Genomic DNA, 22,435 nt, shown 5'->3' with positions numbered 1-22,435 from the left:
GTTTTCTCAACTCAAGCTATCAAATGCCTGTTTCACAAACTTGACCTCCCAGTGTCGGCTAGAAACACTGGTTCCAGCTGGTTCCTTTTCCATTTTTGTCCTGAAACCAACCAGAAAAAAAGGTGGATGACTGTTCCTCTTGGGTGGTGGGGTAGAGAAACCATGAGTATGACAAAAAGACGTGGGAAGAAATCTCTGCCCTCAAGTCATGTGGATGCCGGCTGCAAGATTTGGGGGAAACCCAGATTTAAAAGAAACACATTCACATCAAGAAATAAACTTTAATATTAATTGTTCGTTTTGTTCATTGTAGCCAAGAAACATATTCTCTTGGCTTACTAAGAGCTGAGTCATGGGGCTGGGACTCTGAGCAGAACAAGACCATTGCTACCCTCATGAGAGACCGGCTTTGGGCGCCATTATGTTAGCTGAGGTCAGGCTGCAGCACAAAGGGAGGGCTGAAAATGAAACCCAGCCGTGAAAAGCCACCAAGCAGAAAAAGCTAGCACCACAATGTCACAAGGTCATGTCACTCAGTCTCCACCTCTGGCTGAAGGTCAGACCCTAGCCACCTCGTAAGATCTGTCCAGGGCCCACTGTCAGGAATGGCAGGCCCCGCTCCTCTCCGCGCGCTCTGAGAGTCCTACCTGGGGCAGGAGCTGGCAGGCCCCAGGTGCCCTCAGTTGACAGAATTGTGCTGTAGGACTTGCTGAGGGGCAAAGAGCTTCCTGACCGCCGAGGCCTCTCCGGGCTGTCCGAGCACCGGGCAGTTCTCTTTGTTTGGTCCAGCCCGCTGCGGGGACTTCTTGAAGTAGCACAGGCGGCACACGGAGTGGTACTTGTCTGCTCCGCCAATCACCTCCACCTGGTGAGAGGGGTGTCTGAGGGCGGGCCTAGGAAGCCCAAGCCCGCCCCTCTCCGTGGATGGAAGCTTAGGGACGTACCTCCTTCTCCAGGCCCAGCCTCTTGGTGTAGGCGGCTTCTCGGAAGCACTCCATACACACGGCTGTCAGCTTCACCACGCTCTCGGCCAGGGGCACCAGGTTCAAGATGCTACCAAAAGCCTACACACAGGACGGCAGGTGTGTTTGGTCACTTGGCCAGGCAGGTTCCTTTTCTGCCTGTGTTCACATGTGCACGTGTGGAGGCCAGAGCGCACAGCACCCTGAGGTGCTGTTTCTCCAGCCCTGCCACCTTGGTGTTTTTGGTAACAGGGTTTCTCACTGGCTTGGAGCTTGCCGCTAGGCTAGGCTGGCTTGCTGGTGAGCTAGGATCGACCTGTCTCTGCCTTCCAGCGGTGAGTAATAAATGTACACCACTACGCCTGGCATTTAAGAGGGCTTTGAGGATGGAAGGCAGGCCTAAGTGCCTTGCAAGGCAAGCATGTCACAGCCCGAGCTCCCCTGCCCCAACACTTCTCTCTTAAACCCTGTGATTCAGGCTGTATCATCCTGACCCTGCCTTCCCAGAGAGCCACACCCTCCTGCTCTCTACCTCTTGGCCAGTTCAGAGCACCCATCAGCCAATACCTTCTGTTCTGAACACATCTACTTCTGGGGGGACCGTGGGTAATGTCTCATGCTCCTCGGGAGCCCTACCCCCTCTCAGATCCGAGTTGGGAAACTTACTTTTCTCTGGAAGGTTCCATCCAATGCTGCCACAATCACTGTCTTGCCCGAATTGGCCATCAGCTCACAGAACTCCACAATGTCTGGGAACTGGGAAAGTTGGCAGAGGAAGAAATGAGCTACCGAACAAGGGCCTCATGAAGATCCTGGTGGATCTGAACATGGAGATCAGCCCAGAGCTGGAGACCAGGATGCTGCCATTCCTGTGAAACATCCCGCCGGCCTGCCCTCTGCTACCCAGGCTTACCAGCACCTGACAGGAGAGGCTAGACTGGCAGTTCTCACCCTGTGGGTCATGACCCCCTAGGTTGAACAGCCCTTTCACAGGGGTTGCATTATCAGATCCTTGATATCAGATATTTACCTTATGATTATAACAGTAGCAAAATTACAGTTATGAAGTAGCAATGAAAAGAATTTAATGGTGGTAGCACTAGGAAGGTTGAGAACCACCAGGCTAGAACTTTCCCCCACAGTCCTTTGAAGGAACTGGCTCTGCCAACGCTTCTAATCAATCATGGGTTTCTTCCTTCTAGAGCTGTCACTGAACAAAGTTCCGTGCTTTATTAAAGTTTTTGTTGAGTGCTGTTAGGGCGGCCTTAGAAGGTAAACACAGCTCAGTTTTAAAGCAGATTTCAGAGCAGGCTGGAATGGTCAACAGGGTAGAACACAGGGCATTCTCCTTAGTTCTTCACCTTGGTTGTTTCTTTTTCGTTTTGGAGACAAGGTCTTGCCTTGCTTTGTGGAGTCCTGGCTGGCCTGGAATTTGCTAAGTGGACCAGGTTAGCCTTGAACTCAGAGATCTTCCTCTGCCTCTCAGGTTCTAAGATTAAAAAAGGCACGTGCTCCAGAGCCTGGTTTTTCCACCTTGATTTTGAGACTGGTCTCTCACTGAGGACAGGGAGCTCCAGGGCCCTCCCTGCCTCTGCCTCTGGAGCACTGGGGTGCTGGATAGGTGGCCATACCCAGCATTTTACAGGGGTCCTAGGTAGGGACACAAACTGCTTGCTGAGCTAGGGCCTCACTGACAGGATTGCCTCTCCATCCTTTTGTTTCTTGTCTTTGATTGGTTGTTACTGTGGAGCCCAGGCTGTCCTGGGGCTTGAAGTAATCTTCTGCTTCAGCCTTCAGAGGGCTGAGCCCTACCACTGCCTGGTTCTTCAGACCTTTTTTTTTTTTTTTTAACAAATAGCCCACACACAACCAATGTTCTATCTTCCCCTTTCCCCTCTCCCTCCCAGTTGTAGTCTACCAACATAGGTGAGCTAGAAGCTCCAGTTTTGTCCCCAGACCTAGAAGGCCACAGTCAAAGGGCAGAGACTTGGAATGGATGTGATTGGTCCCTGGACTCAGCCATTCCCACAATAGTCACAGCGTGTGACATGGCCTGCTCTATAAAAACACACGTATATAATTAGAAGCGTTCAGGCTGGGCTGGCACTCACCAGAGTCCTGGCACTGGCTGAACATAGTCTCTTGGGCTAACATCAGGCAAGGCACCCTGACCCCCATGAATAAAGACCCTCTTCCCCAGTTTTGTCTGAACACGGACAAAACATAGGTACAGTCTCCGCCAGAAGGAAGCAGACAGGCCCCGCCCTCTTTCCAGGCCCCTCCCACAAAGCCAGGCCCCAGCCCTTCTGCCAAAGGACCCAAAGGGGCCCTCTCCCCCTCTGAGAGTCCAACCAGTCCATGATTGGTGTTTGCCCTGAAGCAGGTTTTAGGAACCCATGATACAGAACCTGCAGGGCATTCCCAGTGTTCGCTGCACCACAGATGCTGATGTAGCAAGCTTCCTTTTTCTAGTGCGTTCCTAATATGTTGTAGACTGTGCCTGTCTCTACTTGTATCAAACAGAAAGGAAACAAACTTCTTGATGCATAGCTTCTACTCTTGCCAAGAGGCCTCTGGGCCCTGGTGCTGGTGAGTGAACATAGGGGAGGCCCAGATCTTCAGCTGTGGCTCCAGGGCCCGTGAACGACCCTCTACCCACTGTCCAGGAAGGACACAGGAAGGGAGGTCCCTTTCTTTTGCAATGGGGAGATCTTGAGTTTTGTAAGGAGCAGGGTCGAGGCTGGGCAGAATGGAAGAACTATGGAGTTTGTATACTGTGCATTGTGAATTCACTGAAGCTGGGGGCCATGACCAGTCTCAGAATTCAGGAGGCTGAGTTCTAATCCAGCCCAGACCACAGAGCAAGACCCCGACCCAGAAATCAAAACATCCACTAAATGAATTAGTTTTTCTTAGCCATAAGGTGAGAGGAATAGAAATAAATCTTTCCTATAGGTTAGGATGAGGGCAGGACTGAGGCCACTGGGAGGCTGGTGTCAGACCTGGGTACCAGACTCTTAAGCAAAAAGGACTAAGAAAGGAACATGGTGTCTAGGGAGGCTGACTGGGCCTCTGAATGCCAGGAGAGCAAAGCTAATAAGCAGGCACAGCTGCCGGCTTGGGGAGAGACGCTGCACTCCATCTGGACAATGTCTGCATAGCCGTGATGCTCCAGGCCTGCCTCTGAGGACAAAACAGATCTGGCATGTCTAGGTGGATAGACAGAGGCAAGAGCGGGGATGTACACCTCACAGGGAGACACCCCGTCAGCCTCATTCCGACACCTCACAGGGAGACACCCCGTCAGCCTCATTCCGCCTCTGGGAATGAAATCCAGAGCTGTCACAGAGCACGGGAAAGGAGGGCTGGCACACGGGGGTAGGACTTATACCCAAAGGGCATCACAGCTGCAGCTGCCTCATTCTCTCAGGGGTTGGAGTGGGGCTGAGGGGAGACAGGCATGCCCATGTTGCAGATCAGGACCCCTTCCTTCCAAACCTGACCAGCCTGGCTTAGAGTGTGAGAGTAGTGGACAACCAGAGAGCCACAGCAAATCCCAGCCACTGAAGACAAGTTAACTTCCTGACTTCCCCAAAAGATGAAGGAAGGACCAGAGGGATAGAGGGTTATGCTTCAAGCTAACTTACAAACTGCCCTTCATCGATGCCAATGACAGCCACACTCAGTGCCTCCTGGGTTACATCTCGGAGCAGACAGGCCGGCAGGGCGTCCATGGTGTTCCTGGGAAGAGAAGGCCAGAAGATGAGCAAGGCCGGGGCTAGAGCATCCCTAGGCCCCAGATGCAGGGGTGCCACCGTGGTTGGGCGGGGCAGCCTCTGGTGTTTTCATCCATGTAGGAGGGACGGGGAATAAAGGGCCTTGTTCAGAAAACCAGTTAATACAGGTTACCTCCCTCAATTGAGAATTAGCAGTGTCTGCTAGAAAGCTCAACCAAGACTCCAAAGCTTCTTCAATGCTTACCTTATTTTAAAAGAAAGAAAGCTCTATGGTTAGAACAGGGAACAGGGGGCAACGAATGGGTCGCCAGGCCAAGGAGTCTGGCCGGGCCTCTGAGAACAGGAGGAAAGGACTACTTCAGCAGGCCAAGGACACAGGGTTCAAACTGATTGCCTAAAGTGAGCATGGGAATGCACACACACCGGAGCACCCAGCTCAGGGAAAGGGAGTTCCAAGTCAGCCCAGGCTAGGAAATGCTTCTAAAGCAAACACACACCAATAAAAACAAAAAGAACAACACCCCTCCAAGAAACAAAACAAAAACACCCCGAAAAAAAAGGAATCAGGCACGTATGCCCTCAACCGCTGAGCCTCCATGCCAGGGTCAGTCCCCTTGGCCCACAATACTCTGAGCAACTAACCCCATATTTTTATTTCTTTTAAAATTCAAAATAAATAAATAAACAGGATAATACTGACCTATGTCACTGCCAGCAGAAAATATCATTTGTAGCCCAGTGCCAGGGTACCTGGTGGCTCATGCCAGAGGGTTCTACCCCTGGTGCCAAAAGACAGAGCAAAATAATCCATTTGAGACAGGGTCTCCATAGACCAGGCTGGCCCCAGAGCAAGAGCTCTGTCCGCCTCTGCCTACCAAGTGCTGGAATTGAAGGTATGTGCCACTACACCTGGCAAGTTTAAAAAAAAATTTCTTTTAATAGTTGTATCTGGGTATAGTGGCACACAACTATAATCCCAGCGCTAGGGGAGGTAGAAGCAGGAGTCTATCTGTGAATTCGAGGCCAGCCTGGTCTACAAAGCGAGTCCAGGCCACACAGAGAAACTCTGTCTCAAAAAAACAAAACAACAAACTATTTTTAGTTGTGTGTTTAGCAGTTTTCCTGCATGTATGTGTGCGTGTCATGTGTGCCGGTGCCCCCAGAGGTCAGAGAGGGTGTTAGGTCCTCTGGAACTGGAGTCACTGATGGTTGTGAGCTACCACGTGGGTACTGGGAACTGAATCTCGGTGCTTGGCAAGAGCAAGCGCTCTTAGTCACAGAGCCATCTCTCCAGCCCACAAACACAACAAGACAGAGCTGTGGCATGCCTGCGATAGCCTAAGAACGAACAGCACTGGAATGAAGGGTGTCCTGCTCTCAGTGTCCAGAAGCCAGGCAGCAGAGTGACCCTCTGGAAAGCCCCTCCATGTTAAAGGACTCTCCATATCACTCGCCTATCTGCTGGCCCAGCCAGGACGTGAAGCCCCCACTTCCCAGCCACACAGACGGCTTCCCAGCAAGGAAAAGCCCAGCCAGGCCCCTGAGGGCCAGTTTGCATGCACTCCAGAACACCATTAAAGGACTCGGGAACCACCCTCTCTGCTTTCTAAGGAGTGGAATGCTGGAGTGGACAGCGTCTTCCCTGTGCTGTTTCCTTTTGTTTCCTTCTACCTCACTTTCAGAAACAAACTCAGAAAAAGCACTTTTGCAAAACACAGTGGCATTCACACAAATCTAAGCACCGCCTGGATCTCTACCTCACACTCTTGAGATGTGGGAGGTTATGCGTGGCAGAGTGGATCTGTAATCCTAGCCCTTAATCCGGCTGAAGTGGGGAGCAGGATATGGTGCTGCTCGCCTGTAATCCCAGAGGAAGAGGGAGTCACAGGGCCCACCTAGGCTACATTAAGAGACCACGTCTCAACAAACAGGCTGAAGACATGAGGTTATTTGTAATTCTTGCAAAGGACCTTGGTTCAATGCCCAGCTTACAACCATCTATAAGCCTGATCTGAGGAACCTGGTGTCTTCTGGCCTCCCAGGGCACCAGGTGAACAAATGCTATGCAGACCTACAAGCAGGCAAAACACCCATACAAACAAATGAAAACATTCTAAAACAACCAAATCAAAAACAAGGCTGAGTTGTCTTAATGGGTAAAGAGCTTCCTGTGAAGGCACAATGAAGGCCAGGCATGTGGTCACACACTTTTAACCCCAGCATTTGGGAGGCAGAGGCAGGTGGAGCTCGGAATTCAAGGTCAGTCTGGTCTACAGAGTGAGTTCCAGGACAGCCAGAGCTCTGTAGAGAGATCCTGTCTCAAAAAAGCCTGACCAAAGAGTTTAGAACCTGAGGCTGTCCTCTGAGCACATGTGCTCAGGCACGTGTGTCCTGCAACTACCCCCCCACACACAAAAAAAAAACACCCAAATCCAACCAAAGATTGTAACACACTGCTCATGCATTTTAAATCCCTTCCTCCATGCCCAAGCAGAGCAGACCAGAGGGAGGACAGGCAAGAGGCTGGCTGTGGCCCAGACACTGCCACTCTCTGGGGGACACCACAGTTACAAAGAAGTAAAGTGTGCTGGCGGCAAGCACACTTGACTCCACTTCCTGTTCTGTGTCACCAGGCTGTTCTGGGCCACCAGCCCACAGCAATCCTGGGGTGCAGCTCCAGCCTCGTGGCTGGGCTTTGCCTCTGGGGTTAAGTCCAGGACACCCAGGAGAGAGTGCCTCAGGCTTCAAATCCCCAAACTTAACACCAAATCACTTTCCTGAACTCTCAACCTTTGGCCAGTGCTGGGGCCGATAACGGTGACAGCCACCTGACGGCAGGGAGCCAACTTAACAGGAGGAAAAAAAAAATCTATGTAATCAATGAAGATGGCTGCAGACTCTGCCCAAGTAGAACCCAGGTTCTCCCAGCCACAGGGGGCACAATGGACATTTGGGGACAGGTCATCTTAAGTTTTGAGCACTTGTTCCCGTCCGTTAGAGGTCAGTAGCAGCCTTCTCCAGCTCTTGCAGACCCAGCCCCCGGTAGAAGTGACAGTATGCCCCGGGCCTGACGGGGTTTCCCAGGGACAGGATCGAGGGGGCAGGACTGACCGATCGTGCGTGGAGAAGCTGCTGCTGTAGCGTGTGTCTTTGGCATACTTGATGACCAGGCACTTGTTCTGGGCTATCTGGAAGCGTCGGACCCTCCTCATCAGTTCCGTGCTGCAAGAGTGACCAGGGCAGCTGAGGCCCGAGCCGAAGGCGGGTAGCTGCTACCACCTAGCGGCGGGTATCCGAACCGCACCCCTTAACCAAGGTTTGCTCCCCAGCTGTCAGTTTCATGAATGAACTTCACAAAGCCTTTTAGAAAAGCGCCAAAGAGCTTGCTTCTGGGCCCCAGATCTCGAGCTTGGGCCTCGGAGCAAGGGTCAAAACTCGGGTGACACCAGGCCACTCAAGAATAGTAGGGGTGCCTGGCTTAACGGGGCACCCCTTTCATCCCAGCACTCAGGAGGCAGAGGCAAGAGGATCTATTGGGTTTGAGACCAGCCTGGCCACATAGAAAGACGCTGAGTCAAAAAACAAAGCAAAACTAAAATACTCCCCCAAAATAAAACAAAGAAACTCCGAGCTGTGGGGAACTTACTCCGGGAAGGACTCGCAGAGGTCAGACCCTCACCTCTGAGGAAATTTAGCTCCGTGGCTTCGGGAAAGCTCGCAGTGAGATGAGTGAGGACACTGTCTCGGAAAAGGTGCCCACCCATCGCCCAAACCCCAGGGGGCACATGTGGGAGCCCTGTGGGCTCCTGGGGATGTGAGCTGGGTTTCAATGGTACCCCAATGTGATCCTCCTAAGCAAGGATAGTTCTCTGGGAGAAGGGGCTAGGCGGGAGGCGGGCAGCAGTCCAGGAAACAAGAATTTGGGCGGGAAGGCTCGCAGAGGTCAGGCGGGGCTTGCACTTAGACTTCTGAGAGAAGGGGAAGGCGGGAGAGAAGAACCACAGTCTGCAGAGAGGAGGAGGCCCACCCGCCCGAATACCCCATTCATTACCTTTTTCCTGAGAACATGGGCCCGAGGATCACCTAGGAGAGAAGGCACCTTAGGGGTCCCCCCTCGTATATCCCAGAGCACCCAGCCCCCGCCTCCGCAGGCCGGACCCCGCACCTGGATCTGCCCCCGGGTCTTGCTGGGGGAGCTGGGCAGCACGGTGGGCAGATTGATGTAATTCATGGCGGCTGAGCAAACCTTAACTGCGGGGTCTGTAGATAGAAAGCGTTCGACTTTGCGCGCTTTCCTGTCTTCGACCAATCGCTCGCAACCGACAAGCCTCGCAACCGACAAGCCTCGCCCCAGACCCCGCCCCAGTTCCTAGGAAAATCCAGCCTCACTGTCCTGTTTCCTAGACCGACCGAGCCATGGCGCTCCTCACGGTGCATTCCGCTGGCGCTGGCGAGGCACCCTGGAAGGCCCTGTCTGCGGAGGTAGGTGTGGGGCAGCGCCCAGAACCCCGAATGGAAGTTTAGCAAGGCGCTCAGACCACCCCTTCGGGTGCCCACGTGCCAGATTTCCAAGCCCTGAGCGCCAGATTTCTTCACTTTCACTTTGTAGATCAGGTTTAGCCTGTTAGCCTGGTTTTAAAGACAGCGAAAACTTAGGCAGAAATAAGGGGCTGAGGGTTTGGACCTTATTCTGAGGTCTTGCAATGTGGGTCTGTATTTATGTAAAGTTGGAAAGATGCCAAGGCTGGGGATCCCTGCTGTGTGTCGCCAAGCAAGGCAGGCACCTTCAGGGACAGACAGTATTGTATGTCTTCAGAATTTTCATTTATTTCCAGCTAAAAATGCTTATGGCCCACACCAAGCATGCCCAGAAGCATTCCCTGCATTCCGGATTTTGTGTTTGATTACTCTGCCATGGGCTGTAGCAAGGGTTACCGGCTGCACACACAAAGTACGACCACACATTATGTCACTTGCTATCACTACTACTCCGTTATAATTTCTTGGCTGGTTAGCTCGCACTAGTTAAACAAGCTTCTTTGTTTTGGTCACAGGCATCACTGAGAATCTGTTGAAAATTAGGGATACGGTGTGGTGGTTCCTCTTCCCACAGCTCTCAGTCTGGTGGTGACACATGCCTTTAACCCCAGCACACGGAAGGCAGAGGCAGGCTCTTGAGTTTGGCCAGCCTGGTCTACAGAGAGATAGATTTCCAGCACATCCAGGGCTACACAGAGAAACCCTGTCCGGAAAAACCAAACAAACAAACAAAAAAAACTATCAGTCATAAATCCTAGTAGTAAAACCGGCAGCAAAGGGCTAGAGGGATGGCTTAGCTGTTGAGCCCACATCGCGCCTCCAGAGAACCTGAGTGGGATTTCCAGCACCCATGTCAGACAGCGAGCTACTCCCAGCTCCAGGACAGTCTGAGGGATCACAAGCACACTAAAATAAAGAAATAAATAAATAGATAAATAAAAATACTTGGGCACACATCTATAATCTCTGCACTGTTGAGGCAGCTACACAGTTACAAGAGACACTGCCTCAAAACAACAACAACAAAAAGATGACAGCAGCACTCCCGTGCCAAATGGAGCTCTAGCGTCCAAGCGTCCAGCAGGTGCTGACCTGAACAAGAGGGTTCAATAGCTCCAAAGGGTGAGCAGGAATACATTCAGCAGGAGGCAGCTGTGCAGCTGTGTTCAACGGCATACATTGTGTTTTTTCTCCCTTTGAACCCTGTACGGCGGCTGCACCCACGTTCGACCAGTGAGGAGACGGAGGTTACAGGCAGCCAGTAAGTGATGAAGGCTGATGGCCGTCAGGCCTTTGTGTGAGACAGTCTTCAAGAGTCTTATGATGTTGGCGTAGGCCCCTTGGCTGTAATTTATCTGTCTCCTTTGTGTTAAATGTGGCATCTTACCATTTCCCAGCACCTCACACTTGCTGGCCAAGCGCCCTGCTGTTGAGCTGTATCCTCACTGTGAACTTACTGGCAGAGCCTCACTCTGTAGCCCTGGCTCCCAGGAACTGGCTGTGTTCTACACCATTCTCAGTTGCCTTGCTCCTGCCTCAGCCTCCAGAGTGCTGGGATTGCAGCTGTGTGTCACCGCACCTCAGTGACACACAGCTGCTCAGCCTGCCCATCCCCGTGCTCTAGCCTTCTGGCTGCATTTGGAAACTGACCTTGGGCTTCTTCTCACCTCTGTCCCCTTGACCCAGTTTCTGCCTGTGATGGGAATACTGCCCGCCTCCCCGTGGTCTGCCTCTCTGTGGAACGTGCCCCCACCGCAGTGCCATTGCCATCCACTGGACACCTTTACAAACCTCATCCCTCATTAAGGCTGTTGGCGGGTTCAAGGCATGGCTGCCGCTGGGGCACCCATTTGCCACAAATCTGAGGGCACCTTAGGTGCTCTGCTGAAATATTGAATCGGGGACAGCTAGTAGAGGGGGTGGAGAGTTGAGCTGAAAGGGCTTGAAGGAAGCTGTGTGTTGGGGCGGGTGGTCACACCCCGCTGAGAGGGGCCTCACAGAGCCCTGACTTGCCCGCAGGAGCTGGAGAAGCAGTACTCGCCCAGCAGATGGGTCGTCCGCATGGAAGCAGACAAAGTCGTCGGGACCTTCGTGCAGATAGGAAGCCAGGGTACTGTGGGACCTCCCTGGACACCGCCACTTATCGGGGTGGGGGAGGGGCTGCACCCCTAAGTGGAGAGCCACCTCTCTTATACCAGGCGCTTGGGGAAGGCTCTGCTGGAGGGAGGTGGGAATGTAGCTGGAGCAGAAGAGCTTGGCCCTCACCCAGGCTCCCCTCCTCGCTGGCCAAGGGAGGCAAGCTCTAAAGCCACTGTTCTCAACGTGTGGGTCGCGACCCCTTCGGGGTTGAAAGACCCTTTCATAGGTGGCCTAAGACCATGGGAAATGTCAGATATTTATGTGGCGATTCATAACTAGATTCATAACTAGCAAAATTACAGTTATGAAGTAGCAACAAAAATAATTTTATGGTTGGGGTCACGGCAATTTGAACTATGTTAAAAGGTCACAGCATTAGGAAGGTTGCAAACCACTGCTCTAGGGGGACAGAAAAGAAAAAGGAAAGCAGAATATTGTTGCTATTATTTTGTAAGTTTTTTTGTTTGTTTTTGTTCTTCAAGACAAGATTTCTCTATGTACCCCTGGCTGTCCTGGAACTCATTCTGTAGACCAGGCTGGCCTTGAACTCAGAGATCTGCTTGCCTCTGCCTCCCAAGTGCTGGGATTACAGGTGCCACTCACTATGCCCACATCATTGCTATGCATGGAAAGCAACTAAGGTGCTGGAGAAGGATGTGCCAGGTGGGCCTCTCCCAGCATGCACAGGGCCCTGGGTCAGTTCTCCCTGTGGAGTAAACCTGGCGTGGTAGTACATGCCTGTGAGTCTAGCACCAGTGAGGCAGAACACAAGTTCAAGGTCATCCTCCATTATGTCATGGATTCACACCAGACTGGGATACAGGAGACCGTGACTAAAAGGATAGAGGGAGAAGGAGGGGAGATGGAGAGAGAAGGGACTTTAAGCCCTGTTTCCTTTAAAGCATTCAGAGCTTGGGTCTGTGTGCCTGTGAGGCCTCCCTCTGCCCCAGAGTGTTAAATTGCTGTGCCAAGACTACAGTCCTTGGTGAGGCGTCCACGTGGTGTGGGAAGCTGCCTTAAAGAGGAATGAGCTGTGGAGGCAGCTAGCTGTCTGCTCAGAGCAAGAGGCTGAACTGTCTTGTCTGGAGGGAGAAAAAAAAAAAAAAAACAGCCCAGGGAGGAGGGAAGTCACCAGCCGAAGGCCAGAGCTCAGAGTAGGCCGCTGCTCGCTCATTGGTCAGCTCTCAGGAAATGCTAGCTGGGCTGTCTCGGGTGGTGCACCCCCTCAGGCAGACCTGTGTGAGCACACAGCCAGTGTGGCCTAGGCGGAAGTTCAAGGCCGGCCAGGGATACGTAGTGAGACTGCATCCTAGGAAGACCGGACCTCAGCTTTCTTTCCGCTGTCTTCCTCTGTGCTCGAGAGGCGAGCTCATTCACCAACTGAGCCAAACCCTAAGCCCCCAGCATTTTTTAAATGACTTTTTAAAAAATTTATATTACTTTTTTACAGTGTGAGATTATTTTGTCTGGGGGGGGCATGTGTGCCACAAGTGCATACGGAGGCCAGAAGGACACACACGAGTCTGTCCTCTCACCGTGTGGGATAAAATTGAGGCTGTTGGGCATTGCCGGCAGCAGGTGGCCATCTCACTGGCCCCATATTGTCATTTCTAGATGTACTGAGCTGGCAGGGCATGGTGGCATGCACCCGCAACCCATCCTCCCTCAGTGGTAATGGCTACATGACACCCAGTCTCAGAAACAAACAAGCAAACCAGATCAAACAAACGGCTGCTGGGTGGTGGTGGTATACCCCTATAATCACAGCACTTAGGAGGCAGAGGCAGGAGGATCTCTGAGTTTGAGGCCAGTCAGGTCTAGAGAGTGAGTTCCAGGACAGCCAGGGCTACACAGAGAAACTCTGTCTCAAAAAACAAACAGACAAACAAAAAATCTCAAACATACTATTGCATTAAAATATTGCCCTTAATTATTGAGTTGTTAGATATCTCTCTCTGCCTGTGTATGACAGGCGAGTACCATTTGCCCACAGATGAGATCAGCTACTAACCAGAAACTCTCAGCTGAGTCTCTAGGCTATCCCAAGGCTTCCTTGGAGCTGCCCATGAGCCTCAGGCTACCTCGTCCTGACAAAGGAGATAGAAGAGGAATGCAAACAGATGGTGCTGGAGGAAAACGAAAACCATTGTCCTGATAACTCAGAAAACCTCCCTGCAAGGATAGAGGAGAAGGAAACAGCTGCGCTGCTGGTTGCCTTGTTGAGACAGGGTTTCTCTGTAGCCCTGGCTGTCCTGGACTCACTCTGTAGACCAGGCTGGCCTCATAGATCCACCTGCCTCTGCTGGGATTAAAGGCGTGAGCCACCATGCCCAGCTTGACAACTATGTTCTTTAAAGATTTCTTTTCTTTTCCTCTATGCAGGGGTTTGTCTGAATTCCTCCTGGGATCTCTGTTGTGCAAAGCTGAGAGGCTGTGTTAGGGCTCAGCTGAGCCACGCCCAAAAGCCACTTATCTTCTGGCTGGGCTAGGAGATATATCAGCAGCCTGGGCTTATCTGGGAGGTGCCCTCACTTGGGGCTTGGGGCAGTTCCTTCTCCCTGTGGCTCAGACATGCCTTTACTCTTCAAGGGCCAATCATCTCTGTGTGTGTGTGTGTGTGTGTGTGTGTGCTTGATGGGGCTTGATGATTGACAACAAGTGCTCCCCCTTGGCTGATTAGTACGCTTTGTAATTAGGGTGAAGATAACAAAGGCTTGCAAAACACCAGCCTCAATAATAATGATGATGATAATAAACCAATATTTTAGTACATATTATATAATGGTATATTAATATTAATTAATAATCAACATCATTAATTGTTGTTAATATTATAATAATATTGGCATCTGGAGGTTACAGAAGGACACAGGCATGCTTGCTTCCATGTCTAGAGCCTGTTCTGAGCTCTGGTTTCAGCCTCCTGCCGACCAGCTCCCTGTCCTGAATGGCTTCCGGCCTCCACTTCCACTATTAGGCTGCTAGCACAGCCCTCAGGTTAGCTCCATGCTGTGACCTCTAGAATGTGGGGCTTTGTCTGCAAGAGTGTTGACACTTTGAGTTATGAATAATTAAAGTCCAATTCTTGCTCTGTTGCCAGGTTTATTCTGGGGTGTCTTGCTAAAGCCCTCCTGTGTTCCTACCTAGGGGTTCAGAGTCCAGAGGCTGGGTGGTATTCACACTTGGAGGGGGAGGGTCTACATCACCTCATCCCTCATCTTTGTGTCCACTGCTGTCCTTGCTGCCCACGATGGTGGCCACAGGCGTCCAGGGAGAAGCAGGAAGAGTAGAGAGGGTTGCCACTTGTTCGCCTCAGGTCAGTGGTGTTGTGACTGAGATTTACATGGGCTTGCAGCCACCACATGGCGGCTTTGTTTCTGTTGCTTCTCAAAGGAGAGCAAAAGTGTGGCTTTGGCACCAAGTAAATCCAATCCAGCCAGGCAGGCAGTCGGGATTCTTGATGAAGCCCCGGCTTTTGACTGACCCCGAGGCACACACTTCTCCCTTGCTGGGAGCTCCTGTGCAGGGCACTAGCAGTGCCCTCCTGTGGCAAGCGTGCCTCCCCTCTGACCCACAAGTTACTCTTCCGGTAGACGCTTGCTCCCAGGGTCAGCACAGGATGGACAAGGCTGCTAGAACTCACTATACCTGGGCTTAACTGATAAGGGCTTGTCTGCCTCTGCAGCCACCCAGAAGGCCCGGACCACCAGGAGGAACCAGCTGGATGTCCCCTATGGAGATGGCGAAGGGGAGAGGATGGATATCTACTTTCCTGATGAGGATTCTGAGGGTGAGATGAGCAGGGGGTCCCCTGTGAGGCCTCCGGGAGTCCAGCTCATCAACACCACCTACCTTCGTTACAGCTTTCCCGCTCTTCCTGTTCATTCATGGAGGATACTGGCAGAGTGGAAGGTGAGTGGGGGTAACTGACTCTCCCCACATGGGTGTTCTGGAGCTGCTGTGACATGCTACCTCGTGGTCCAGCCTGCAAGAGGAGAAGCATGGCATCTCACGACTGTGGGGCAGGAAGTCAGAATGGAGGTGCTCCAGGGCTAGGCTGGGTGGTGAGGGGGCACTCTGCTTCTGCTGGGTGCTCCTTAGCTCGCCTGTCTCCAGCTTCTGCTTTCATCTTCACATGGCCACTGATGTCTGGTCCCAGAGCTCTCCCTCCTCATAAAGACACCAGTTTAGGGTTGGACACGTGACTCAGTTTAGGGTTTTAGAGCACTTGGCTGTTCTCCCAGAGGACTTGAGTTTGGTTCCCAAACTCAGTCCTGCGGTTGAGGGATATGGCACCCTCTGTTGGGCACCACAGGAACTGCACTCATATGCACAGATACATGCACATAGACATAAAAATAAATAATAAATCCTTTTCTTCCTTTCTCTTTGGGTTTCTGAGACAGGGTTTCTCTGTGTAGCCCTGGCTGCCCTGGAATTTGCTCTGGAGACCGGGCTGGCCTTGAACTCAGAGATCCTTGAACTCTGCCTCCCTAGTGCTGGGATTAAAGGTGTGCACCCCCACCTGGCAGTAAACCTTTTTAAAAAGGCACTGTCTTACATTTACATGTCCCTATGCCTTGTTAAATGAGCTCAAGATTGTCAACTTCAAGTTGGTAAATTGGCTCAGTGGGTAAAGGTGCTTACCATGCCAGCCTGGTGACATGAGTTCAATCCCTAGAACTCACGTAAAGGTGGAAGGAGAGAACCAACTCCCCATCATAATCCCCTGACCTCCACGTGTGCTGTGCACCACCCAACATACATGTCAAGCGCACACATACAGTGCTAAAATACTTAAATTTATTTGTGTGTGAGTCTGTGTGCATGTGTGTGTACTGCATGCGTGCAGTGCCCAAGGAGGCCAGAAGAGGGCATCAGATCTCCTGGAACTGGAGTTACAGGTGATTGTGAACTGCTGTGCGGGTGCAGGGAGCTGAACTCAGGTCCTCTGCAAGAGCCATTGCTCTTCACCACTGAGCTGTCTCTCCTGCCCACCACCCCAAAACAGCTTCTAAGTAGATCAGGATTATCTACAAGTGAACAGAGACTCTGTTTCCAGGTAAGATCGCATCCTGAGCTCTGGGGCACAGGATTTGGAAATAGGTTTTCAGGAAACAGTTCAGTTCTCTCCCTCCACGGAGAAATGTGTTTTAACAATTTGCTTCTCAAAGCAACCTCAGAGTGACTGACTACCCAGGTTTGCTGGGACCAAACGGAGGGTTCTGTGCTTTGGGAAGTAAGAGTAGAGAAGCTGAGGCAGGAGGATTACTGCACGTTTGAGGCCAGCCTTGTCTGAGGAGACACAAAGCAAGAGCTCGGGATGTGGCTCGGTCATTGGAGTGCCTGTGCTCTGCACTGACCCTGTGTTCCATTGCTGGCGCTGAATAAAACCAAGTGTGGTGGCACCCACCTGTGATCCCAGCACTCAGAAGCAGGGCTATCCTCGGCTACACAGGGAGTTCGAGGCCAGGCTGGGACACTGAAACGGAGCGTGCGTGTTTACACACACATACTGCGACGTGCAGTTGGTGTCCCTGAGCTGAGAAGGGTGTTTGGGTCTGGAAGAGTGCCACTGCTCCCCGGGCCATCCTTCAGAGGTGCCATCAGGGACCCATCCCACCCCCGCACGCTCGTCTTTTTCTTTTTTCCAGCTTATCCAGCTGCTGCATTTATTCCATTTAAGACTCTTTACTTTCAGTCTCTAAGCCTCACAGCTTGCAGAGAGAGGGAGCGTGAGTGTCTCTGTTTTCCAAGGGAGGGAGCCGGCCCAGAGATTAAAGTTCGTTCTGAGGACAGCCTGTTCTTTTCCCTCAGTACACAGTGTTCTGTGTGCATAGGTTAGCTGCCCGGGGGTGTGTGACCAGGACGTCAGTGAGCCAGCGTCGCTCCAGTTGCCTCCAGTTGTCACTTCTCTATCTTTCATTTTATGTTGTTTGTGGTTTTTGAGACTGGGTCTCGTGTAGCTGAGACTAGCCTCAAACTCACTAAGTAGCTGAGGATGACCTTGGACTCCTGATTCTCCAGCCTCTCTTTCCCAAGTATGTGTTTCAAGCTTCCTGTATTTTTTTACTCTTTATTCTTATTACTATATTATTTTGTGTGTATGGATGTTTTGCCCGCATGTATGTATGTGTACCAGGTGAGTGCCTGGTACACGCAGAGCTAGGAGAACAGCTGGAGTGACAGCTGTTTGGGAGGGAACTGAGGATTGAACCTCTGTCCTGGAAGAGTAACGGTGCTCTTCACCCGTGAGCCAGCTCTGCAGCCACTGCCATCCCCCCACCCCTTGCCTTTGTCTCTCCACAGCAAAGATGACTCAGCCTTCATGGTGAACCCGCTGACCGCACAGGGCATGGTTGTGGTGATAGTGGCCTACGACATTGCACCCAAAGGTAACAGGGTGGTCCCTGGAGATTTGGGGGCCAAAGCCTTGTGTGGCTAGAATCCCTGATGGGTCCGAACCCGGCTGTCTGCTCTGCTCAGGCACGCTGGACCTGATGGTAGAGCAGGTGGCTCGCAGCGTGGTGTTTCTGCAGAGGCGGTATCCAAGCAATCAGTAGGTATCACTGCGGGCTCTTGGCGGGCGAGGGGAGGGGCGGGTCTGTGGAGCCAGACTTGTGCGCACATGGAGGACTTCTGCCGCCTTAGGGAGGTGGAGTGATGTGGCTCTGTGTCTGCCCCAGGGGAATCTACCTCTGTGGACACTCTGCAGGAGCTCATTTGGCTGCCATGATGCTCCTGGCCAGTTGGACCAAGCATGGTGTCACACCCAACCTCCAAGGTTTCTTACTGTTTGCCAAAACAGAATCTCAGGTAGCCCAGGCTGGCATCTAATCTGTAACGTTTCTGTGGGCACGGGGCCTGGCCAGGCAGCCCTTCTGCTGTCTGGAGGGGTGGAGGATTGAGCAGCTGGTTGAAAGGCTGTTAACCTGAGTGCTGACCTGGAGGCCTCAAACCCTTCTTTGTCCTCTGCCCGAAATCCTGGTCTTCCTCTCTGGCCTGGAGGGTGGGCGGGTCCATCTTGCTGGGCCTGGTCCCTGGCCTGAGCTCTTCTCCTTCACAGGCTTTCTCCTGGTGAGTGGGATCTATGATCTAGAGCCCCTCATATCTACGTCCCAGAATGCTCCACTGCACATGACTCTGTGAGTCGTCTGCCCTCCATCTCCAGCACCCACCCAAGGCCTGTCTCCTGCTGTCCTGACCTCTCCACTATCCCACCCCAGGGAAGATGCTCAGAGGAACAGTCCACAGCTACGCTTGGAGGTGGCTCCTGCATGGCCTGTGGGGCCAGCCTGCCCTGTGCTGGTGCTTGTGGCTCAGCACGACTCTCCAGAATTCCACCGACAGTCCAGGGAGTTCTGTGAGGTACTGCCAAGCCAACATCTAACTTGTGGCCTCCGGGGTTGAGTGTCATGTGACCTTATCTTTCTTGTCATCACTCTGCCCAAAGGAGCTGGGCTTGGTGTTGCACACAAGTAATTCCTGTTACTCCCAGGGCTGAGGCAGGAGGATCATGAAGTGAGAGCATGCTGTAAAGTGAGCTGAAGGCTAGTAAGACCTGAAGAACCTAGAAAGACCCTGTTTCAAAATTAAAAATAAAAGAAAGGTTGGGGTGTAACTCAGTGGTACTGTTCTTGCTAAGTGTGAGCAAGGCTCCGCTGTAATCCCCAGGACTGTGACAAATAGACACATTTTCTCTCACTAGACAGATGCATGCAAATGAACCAGCCAGACACTGAGAGACCCTCCTCCCAGCCTCTTTCATGCCTGTCCCCTTATTTCTGTGCAGACACTGCGCCGAGTCGGATGCGAGGCCTCCTTCCAGCAGCTGCCTGGTGTGGATCACTTTGACATCATAGAGAATCTGACGAGGGAGGATGACGTGCTCACCCAGGTGAGGTTCGTCGTCATAGCCTCCCTAGTCTACTCTCCTCCCTCCCACCCCGCCCCAGCAGCTCCACGCCAGCCCTGGCTGTCCTGGAACTCACTCTGTAGACCAGGCCTGCCTCTGCCTCCCAAGCACCGGGATCAGAGGTGTGCGCCGCACGCCTGGCCGACTGGCTCCAACAGCCTTGTAAGCAGACAGTCCTAAGATGGAGGAAGGCTACATTGAAGGGGCTGGCTTACCTCAGCAACCAGAAGGTTGGGGCCCTGGCCCCTGACGTCGGAGGCAGATGTATCTCAGGCTTCCTGTAGCCCACTTCTCCCCACGGTGGGGTGGGGTCTGCCTGGGAGGAGCTACACATGGCCATGGCCAGGGTGGCAAGAGCAGAGGAGAGACGCTGGCTTGTGTCCAGGGGCACAGGTGAAAGCCAGAGCCAGTGCACCACCAAAGGACTGTGGCTAGAGTTTATTACAACCCTCTATGTGTTTTTGAGACAAGTGTCTCACTGTGCAGCTGAGGCTGGACTGGGACCCACTATATAGATCAGGCTAACCTCAAACTTGTGGTGATCCTCCTGCCTCAGTCTCCCGAGTGCTGAGATTAGAGGCGTGTACAACCACATCAGGCTTGTTACAACTTTAGGGCTGGCAAGATGGCTTGTTGGGAAAAGGGCCTGAGATCCTGAGTTTGATCCCATGACAAAGTGGCAGGAGGAGAGAACCAGCTCCTCCAAGTTGTCCTCTGACCTCCACACAGGGGCAAGTGCGGACATATGCTAAATAGTTCTCTTTAAAAGTCAAAGGATAAAGCTGGGTGTGGTAACACATGCCTTTAATCCCAGCACGTGAGAGGCAGAGGCAGGCAGAGCTCTGTTTAAGCCTAGCCTGGTCTAGCAAGTCCAGGACAATCAGGGCTACACAGAGAAACTCGAAAGAAAAAATCTTTCTTTTTCTCCCTTGTTAGTAGGAAAGGGACACCTGACTATTTTGGTTTTATTTTTGGGTGCCAGGAATTGAACAACTTGAACCTGGGAGTATGTAAACATGTACGTGTGTGTGTGTGTGCCGTATATGCTTGTGTGCGTGTGCGTGCATGTGTGCGTGCATGAGCGCGCGCGCTCATATGTAGAGTCCAGAAGTGACATGAGGTATCTTCCTCAGCAGTCACTTGACTTTTTATTTCTTTTTTTCAAGACAGGGTTTCTCTGTGTAGCCTTGGCTGTCCTGGACTCTGTAGAGCAGGCTGGCCTTGAACTCAAAGAGATCTGCCTGCCTCTGCCTCCCGAGTGCTGGGATGAAAGGCACGCACCACCACGGCCCAGCTGCCCTCCTTTGGACACAGGGCATCTCCCTGCACCTGGAGTCATTTGGTCTTACCCCGCTGGCCAGTGAGTTCCGGGGATCCATCTATCTTGCCTCTCACCCCAGCACTGGACTGAGAAGTGTGCCCTGCACCCACCTTTCCTGTGGGCTCTGACTTAGGCAGTCAGGCTCGGTGGCAAGTGCCTTTGCCCTCTGAGCCGTTCCATTTAGGTTTTGAACTTGTAATCTTTCTGCCTCAGCATCCTGAGTAGCTGGGATTACTGGACTAGCTTTCACTTCTTTGTCTATTTATTTATTTGCCTATTCATTTTGAAACAGGGTTTTACTCCGTAGACCAGAACTCAGAGATCCACCCGCCTGCCTCTTCCTCCAAGCACTGGGATCAGAGGTGTGCGCCACCACGCCTGGCACCCACAGTTGTTTCTTATTTGGGTAGCCATCCATTCCTGGGTGTTCCTGTCTTCTCTTCTCCTGCAGATCATTTTGAAAACAATGTTCCAGGCGCTGTGAGCACACCTCCCTGTGTGCACCTCAAAGAGCCTCCAGGGAAGAGGTGATCTTCTACCCAACACTGGCTTGTCTGTCCACCTGGCACCTTCTCCTTGCTGTGTCAACCTCCATGTCATCCTCATCCCCACCCGGATGGAGCTCCAGGGAAAGCCCACAGATTGGGACTGGGAGATGCACAGAGCCACCACCCGGCCACGTCGGCCCCACGGCCTGGGCATGACAATCAGCTGGCTTGCTTTCTGAGCCAGTTAGCAGCATCAGGGTGGACTGGCTGGGGCCTGGGCTGCAGCTCCTCCTACAAAAGAGGGTGGGTTTGGCAGAAGGAATGAAGAAAGACAAACAGACCAACCAAGCACGGGGCAGGGAGGGGAGATGTAGCATAATGGTGGAATGCTTGCAAACATGCATAGGATCCTGGGTTCAATCCCCGCTATTAACAAGGAAAAAAATAAAAGAAAGAGAAAAGGAGCCTGGCAGTGGTGGCCCACGCCTTTAATTCCAGCACTCAGGAGACAAGAGGCAGGTGGATCTCTGTAAGTTTGAGGCCAACCTGGTCTACAGAGCGAGTCTCAGATAGCCAACGCTACACAGAGAAACCCTGTCTTGAAAAGGAGGAGGAGGAGGAAAGAAAAAGGGAGAGACAGTCATGCCCAGTGTGGTGGTTTATACCTGAATCCCAGCACTGAGGCAGGAGGATTGCTTGTGAGTTCAAAGCCAGTCTGGGTTACATAGCAAAACCCTGTCTCAAAGAGAAAAAAGCTGGAGGGAGGGGGCTATGATCAGGATGTAAAGTGAATTAATTAATTAATCAATTTTTAAAAAGAAAAAAGCTGGCGAGATGGCTCAGCCTGTCAGGGTGCCTGACATCAAGCCTGACAACCTGTGTTTGGTCCTGGGAACCCATATGGAAGGGAACAACCAACTCCCCCGTTTGTCTTTTGACTGCCATGCGTATGTGTGCCGTAGCATACACACCCACCGTTTGCGGTGGCGGCAATAAAAACAGCCCATGTTCATGGCTGCTGTATGAACTAACACAAGGATCTCCTTAGAGAGGCCGCCTGTGTGCAGCAGGCTCCGCCAGCCCTAACGCCCACTCCTGCCGCTCACCCCCAGCCACTGGTCCTTCCAAAATAGCCGCTTCGCTCGACAAGGTGGGGCATGCCAGCAGTCCCAGCGCTTGAGAGGCACGAGGGTCTTCAGACCAGAAAGGGCTCGGTAGCACACCTCTGATTTACAATATGGTTCTCTGTGTCTAGATTGCTTTTATGTTACGCTAGTAAACACCATGGCCAAAGGCAGCTTGGGAAGGAAACAGTTATGTCATCTTACACTTTA

The 22,435-nt window shown here is 52.3% G+C and overlaps 2 protein-coding genes across 6 annotated transcripts; one reads left to right on the top strand and one right to left on the bottom strand.

Annotated features, from left to right (window-relative positions):
* Window positions 1-267: 267 nt before the first annotated feature.
* Tk1 (thymidine kinase 1) lies at window positions 268-9,047 on the bottom strand. Its single transcript, XM_021640530.2, has 7 exons — window positions 8,865-9,047; window positions 8,751-8,782; window positions 7,811-7,921; window positions 4,610-4,703; window positions 1,629-1,718; window positions 945-1,064; window positions 268-865 (listed from the first exon to the last, which is right to left on the bottom strand). Exons 1-7 carry the CDS (start codon window positions 8,928-8,930, stop codon window positions 680-682), a joined length of 699 nt encoding a protein of 232 aa, XP_021496205.1. The 5' UTR covers window positions 8,931-9,047; the 3' UTR covers window positions 268-679.
* On the top strand, window positions 9,044-21,565 carry Afmid (arylformamidase). Of its 5 annotated transcripts, none has more exons than XR_009592689.1 (12): window positions 9,044-9,181; window positions 11,258-11,348; window positions 15,063-15,167; window positions 15,241-15,289; window positions 17,687-17,772; window positions 17,864-17,936; window positions 18,064-18,161; window positions 18,444-18,522; window positions 18,604-18,745; window positions 19,170-19,274; window positions 20,463-20,652; window positions 21,065-21,207. XR_009592689.1 is itself a non-coding variant. In XM_021640168.2 (12 exons), the coding sequence occupies exons 3-12, from the start codon at window positions 11,300-11,302 to the stop codon at window positions 21,095-21,097; spliced, it is 819 nt and encodes a 272-aa protein (XP_021495843.1). In that variant the 5' UTR covers window positions 9,061-9,181; window positions 10,473-10,499; window positions 11,258-11,299; the 3' UTR covers window positions 21,098-21,565. The 5 variants fall into 5 exon arrangements, 3 of the variants coding, with proteins under 3 accessions (XP_021495826.1, XP_021495852.1, XP_021495843.1); XR_009592690.1 differs by lacking the exon at window positions 21,065-21,207 and adding an exon at window positions 20,906-21,058; XM_021640168.2 differs by lacking the exon at window positions 20,463-20,652 and adding an exon at window positions 10,473-10,499 and having other exon boundaries at window positions 9,061-9,181; window positions 21,065-21,565.
* Window positions 21,566-22,435: the final 870 nt, after the last annotated feature.

Source organism: Meriones unguiculatus, chromosome 7, assembly GCF_030254825.1.
Source record: "Meriones unguiculatus strain TT.TT164.6M chromosome 7, Bangor_MerUng_6.1, whole genome shotgun sequence".
NCBI lineage: Eukaryota > Metazoa > Chordata > Mammalia > Rodentia > Muridae > Meriones > Meriones unguiculatus.
This window is presented reverse-complemented; position numbering and strand designations above follow the sequence as displayed.

Coding starts and splice junctions, on each gene's coding strand:
- Tk1 (XM_021640530.2), bottom strand. CDS start 8,930: ATGAATTACATCAATCTGCCCACCGTGCTGCCCAGCTCCCCCAGCAAG. Junction 7,922..8,750: donor CCCATGTTCTCAGGAAAAAG/GTAATGAATGGG, acceptor TCACTCTTGCAG/CACGGAACTGATGAGGAGGG. Junction 866..944: donor GGCTGGGCCTGGAGAAGGAG/GTACGTCCCTAA, acceptor CCCTCTCACCAG/GTGGAGGTGATTGGCGGAGC.
- Afmid (XM_021640151.2), top strand. CDS start 9,116: ATGGCGCTCCTCACGGTGCATTCCGCTGGCGCTGGCGAGGCACCCTGG. Junction 11,349..15,062: donor CGTGCAGATAGGAAGCCAGG/GTACTGTGGGAC, acceptor CTGCCTCTGCAG/CCACCCAGAAGGCCCGGACC. Junction 18,162..18,443: donor TGTCACACCCAACCTCCAAG/GTTTCTTACTGT, acceptor TCTCCTTCACAG/GCTTTCTCCTGGTGAGTGGG.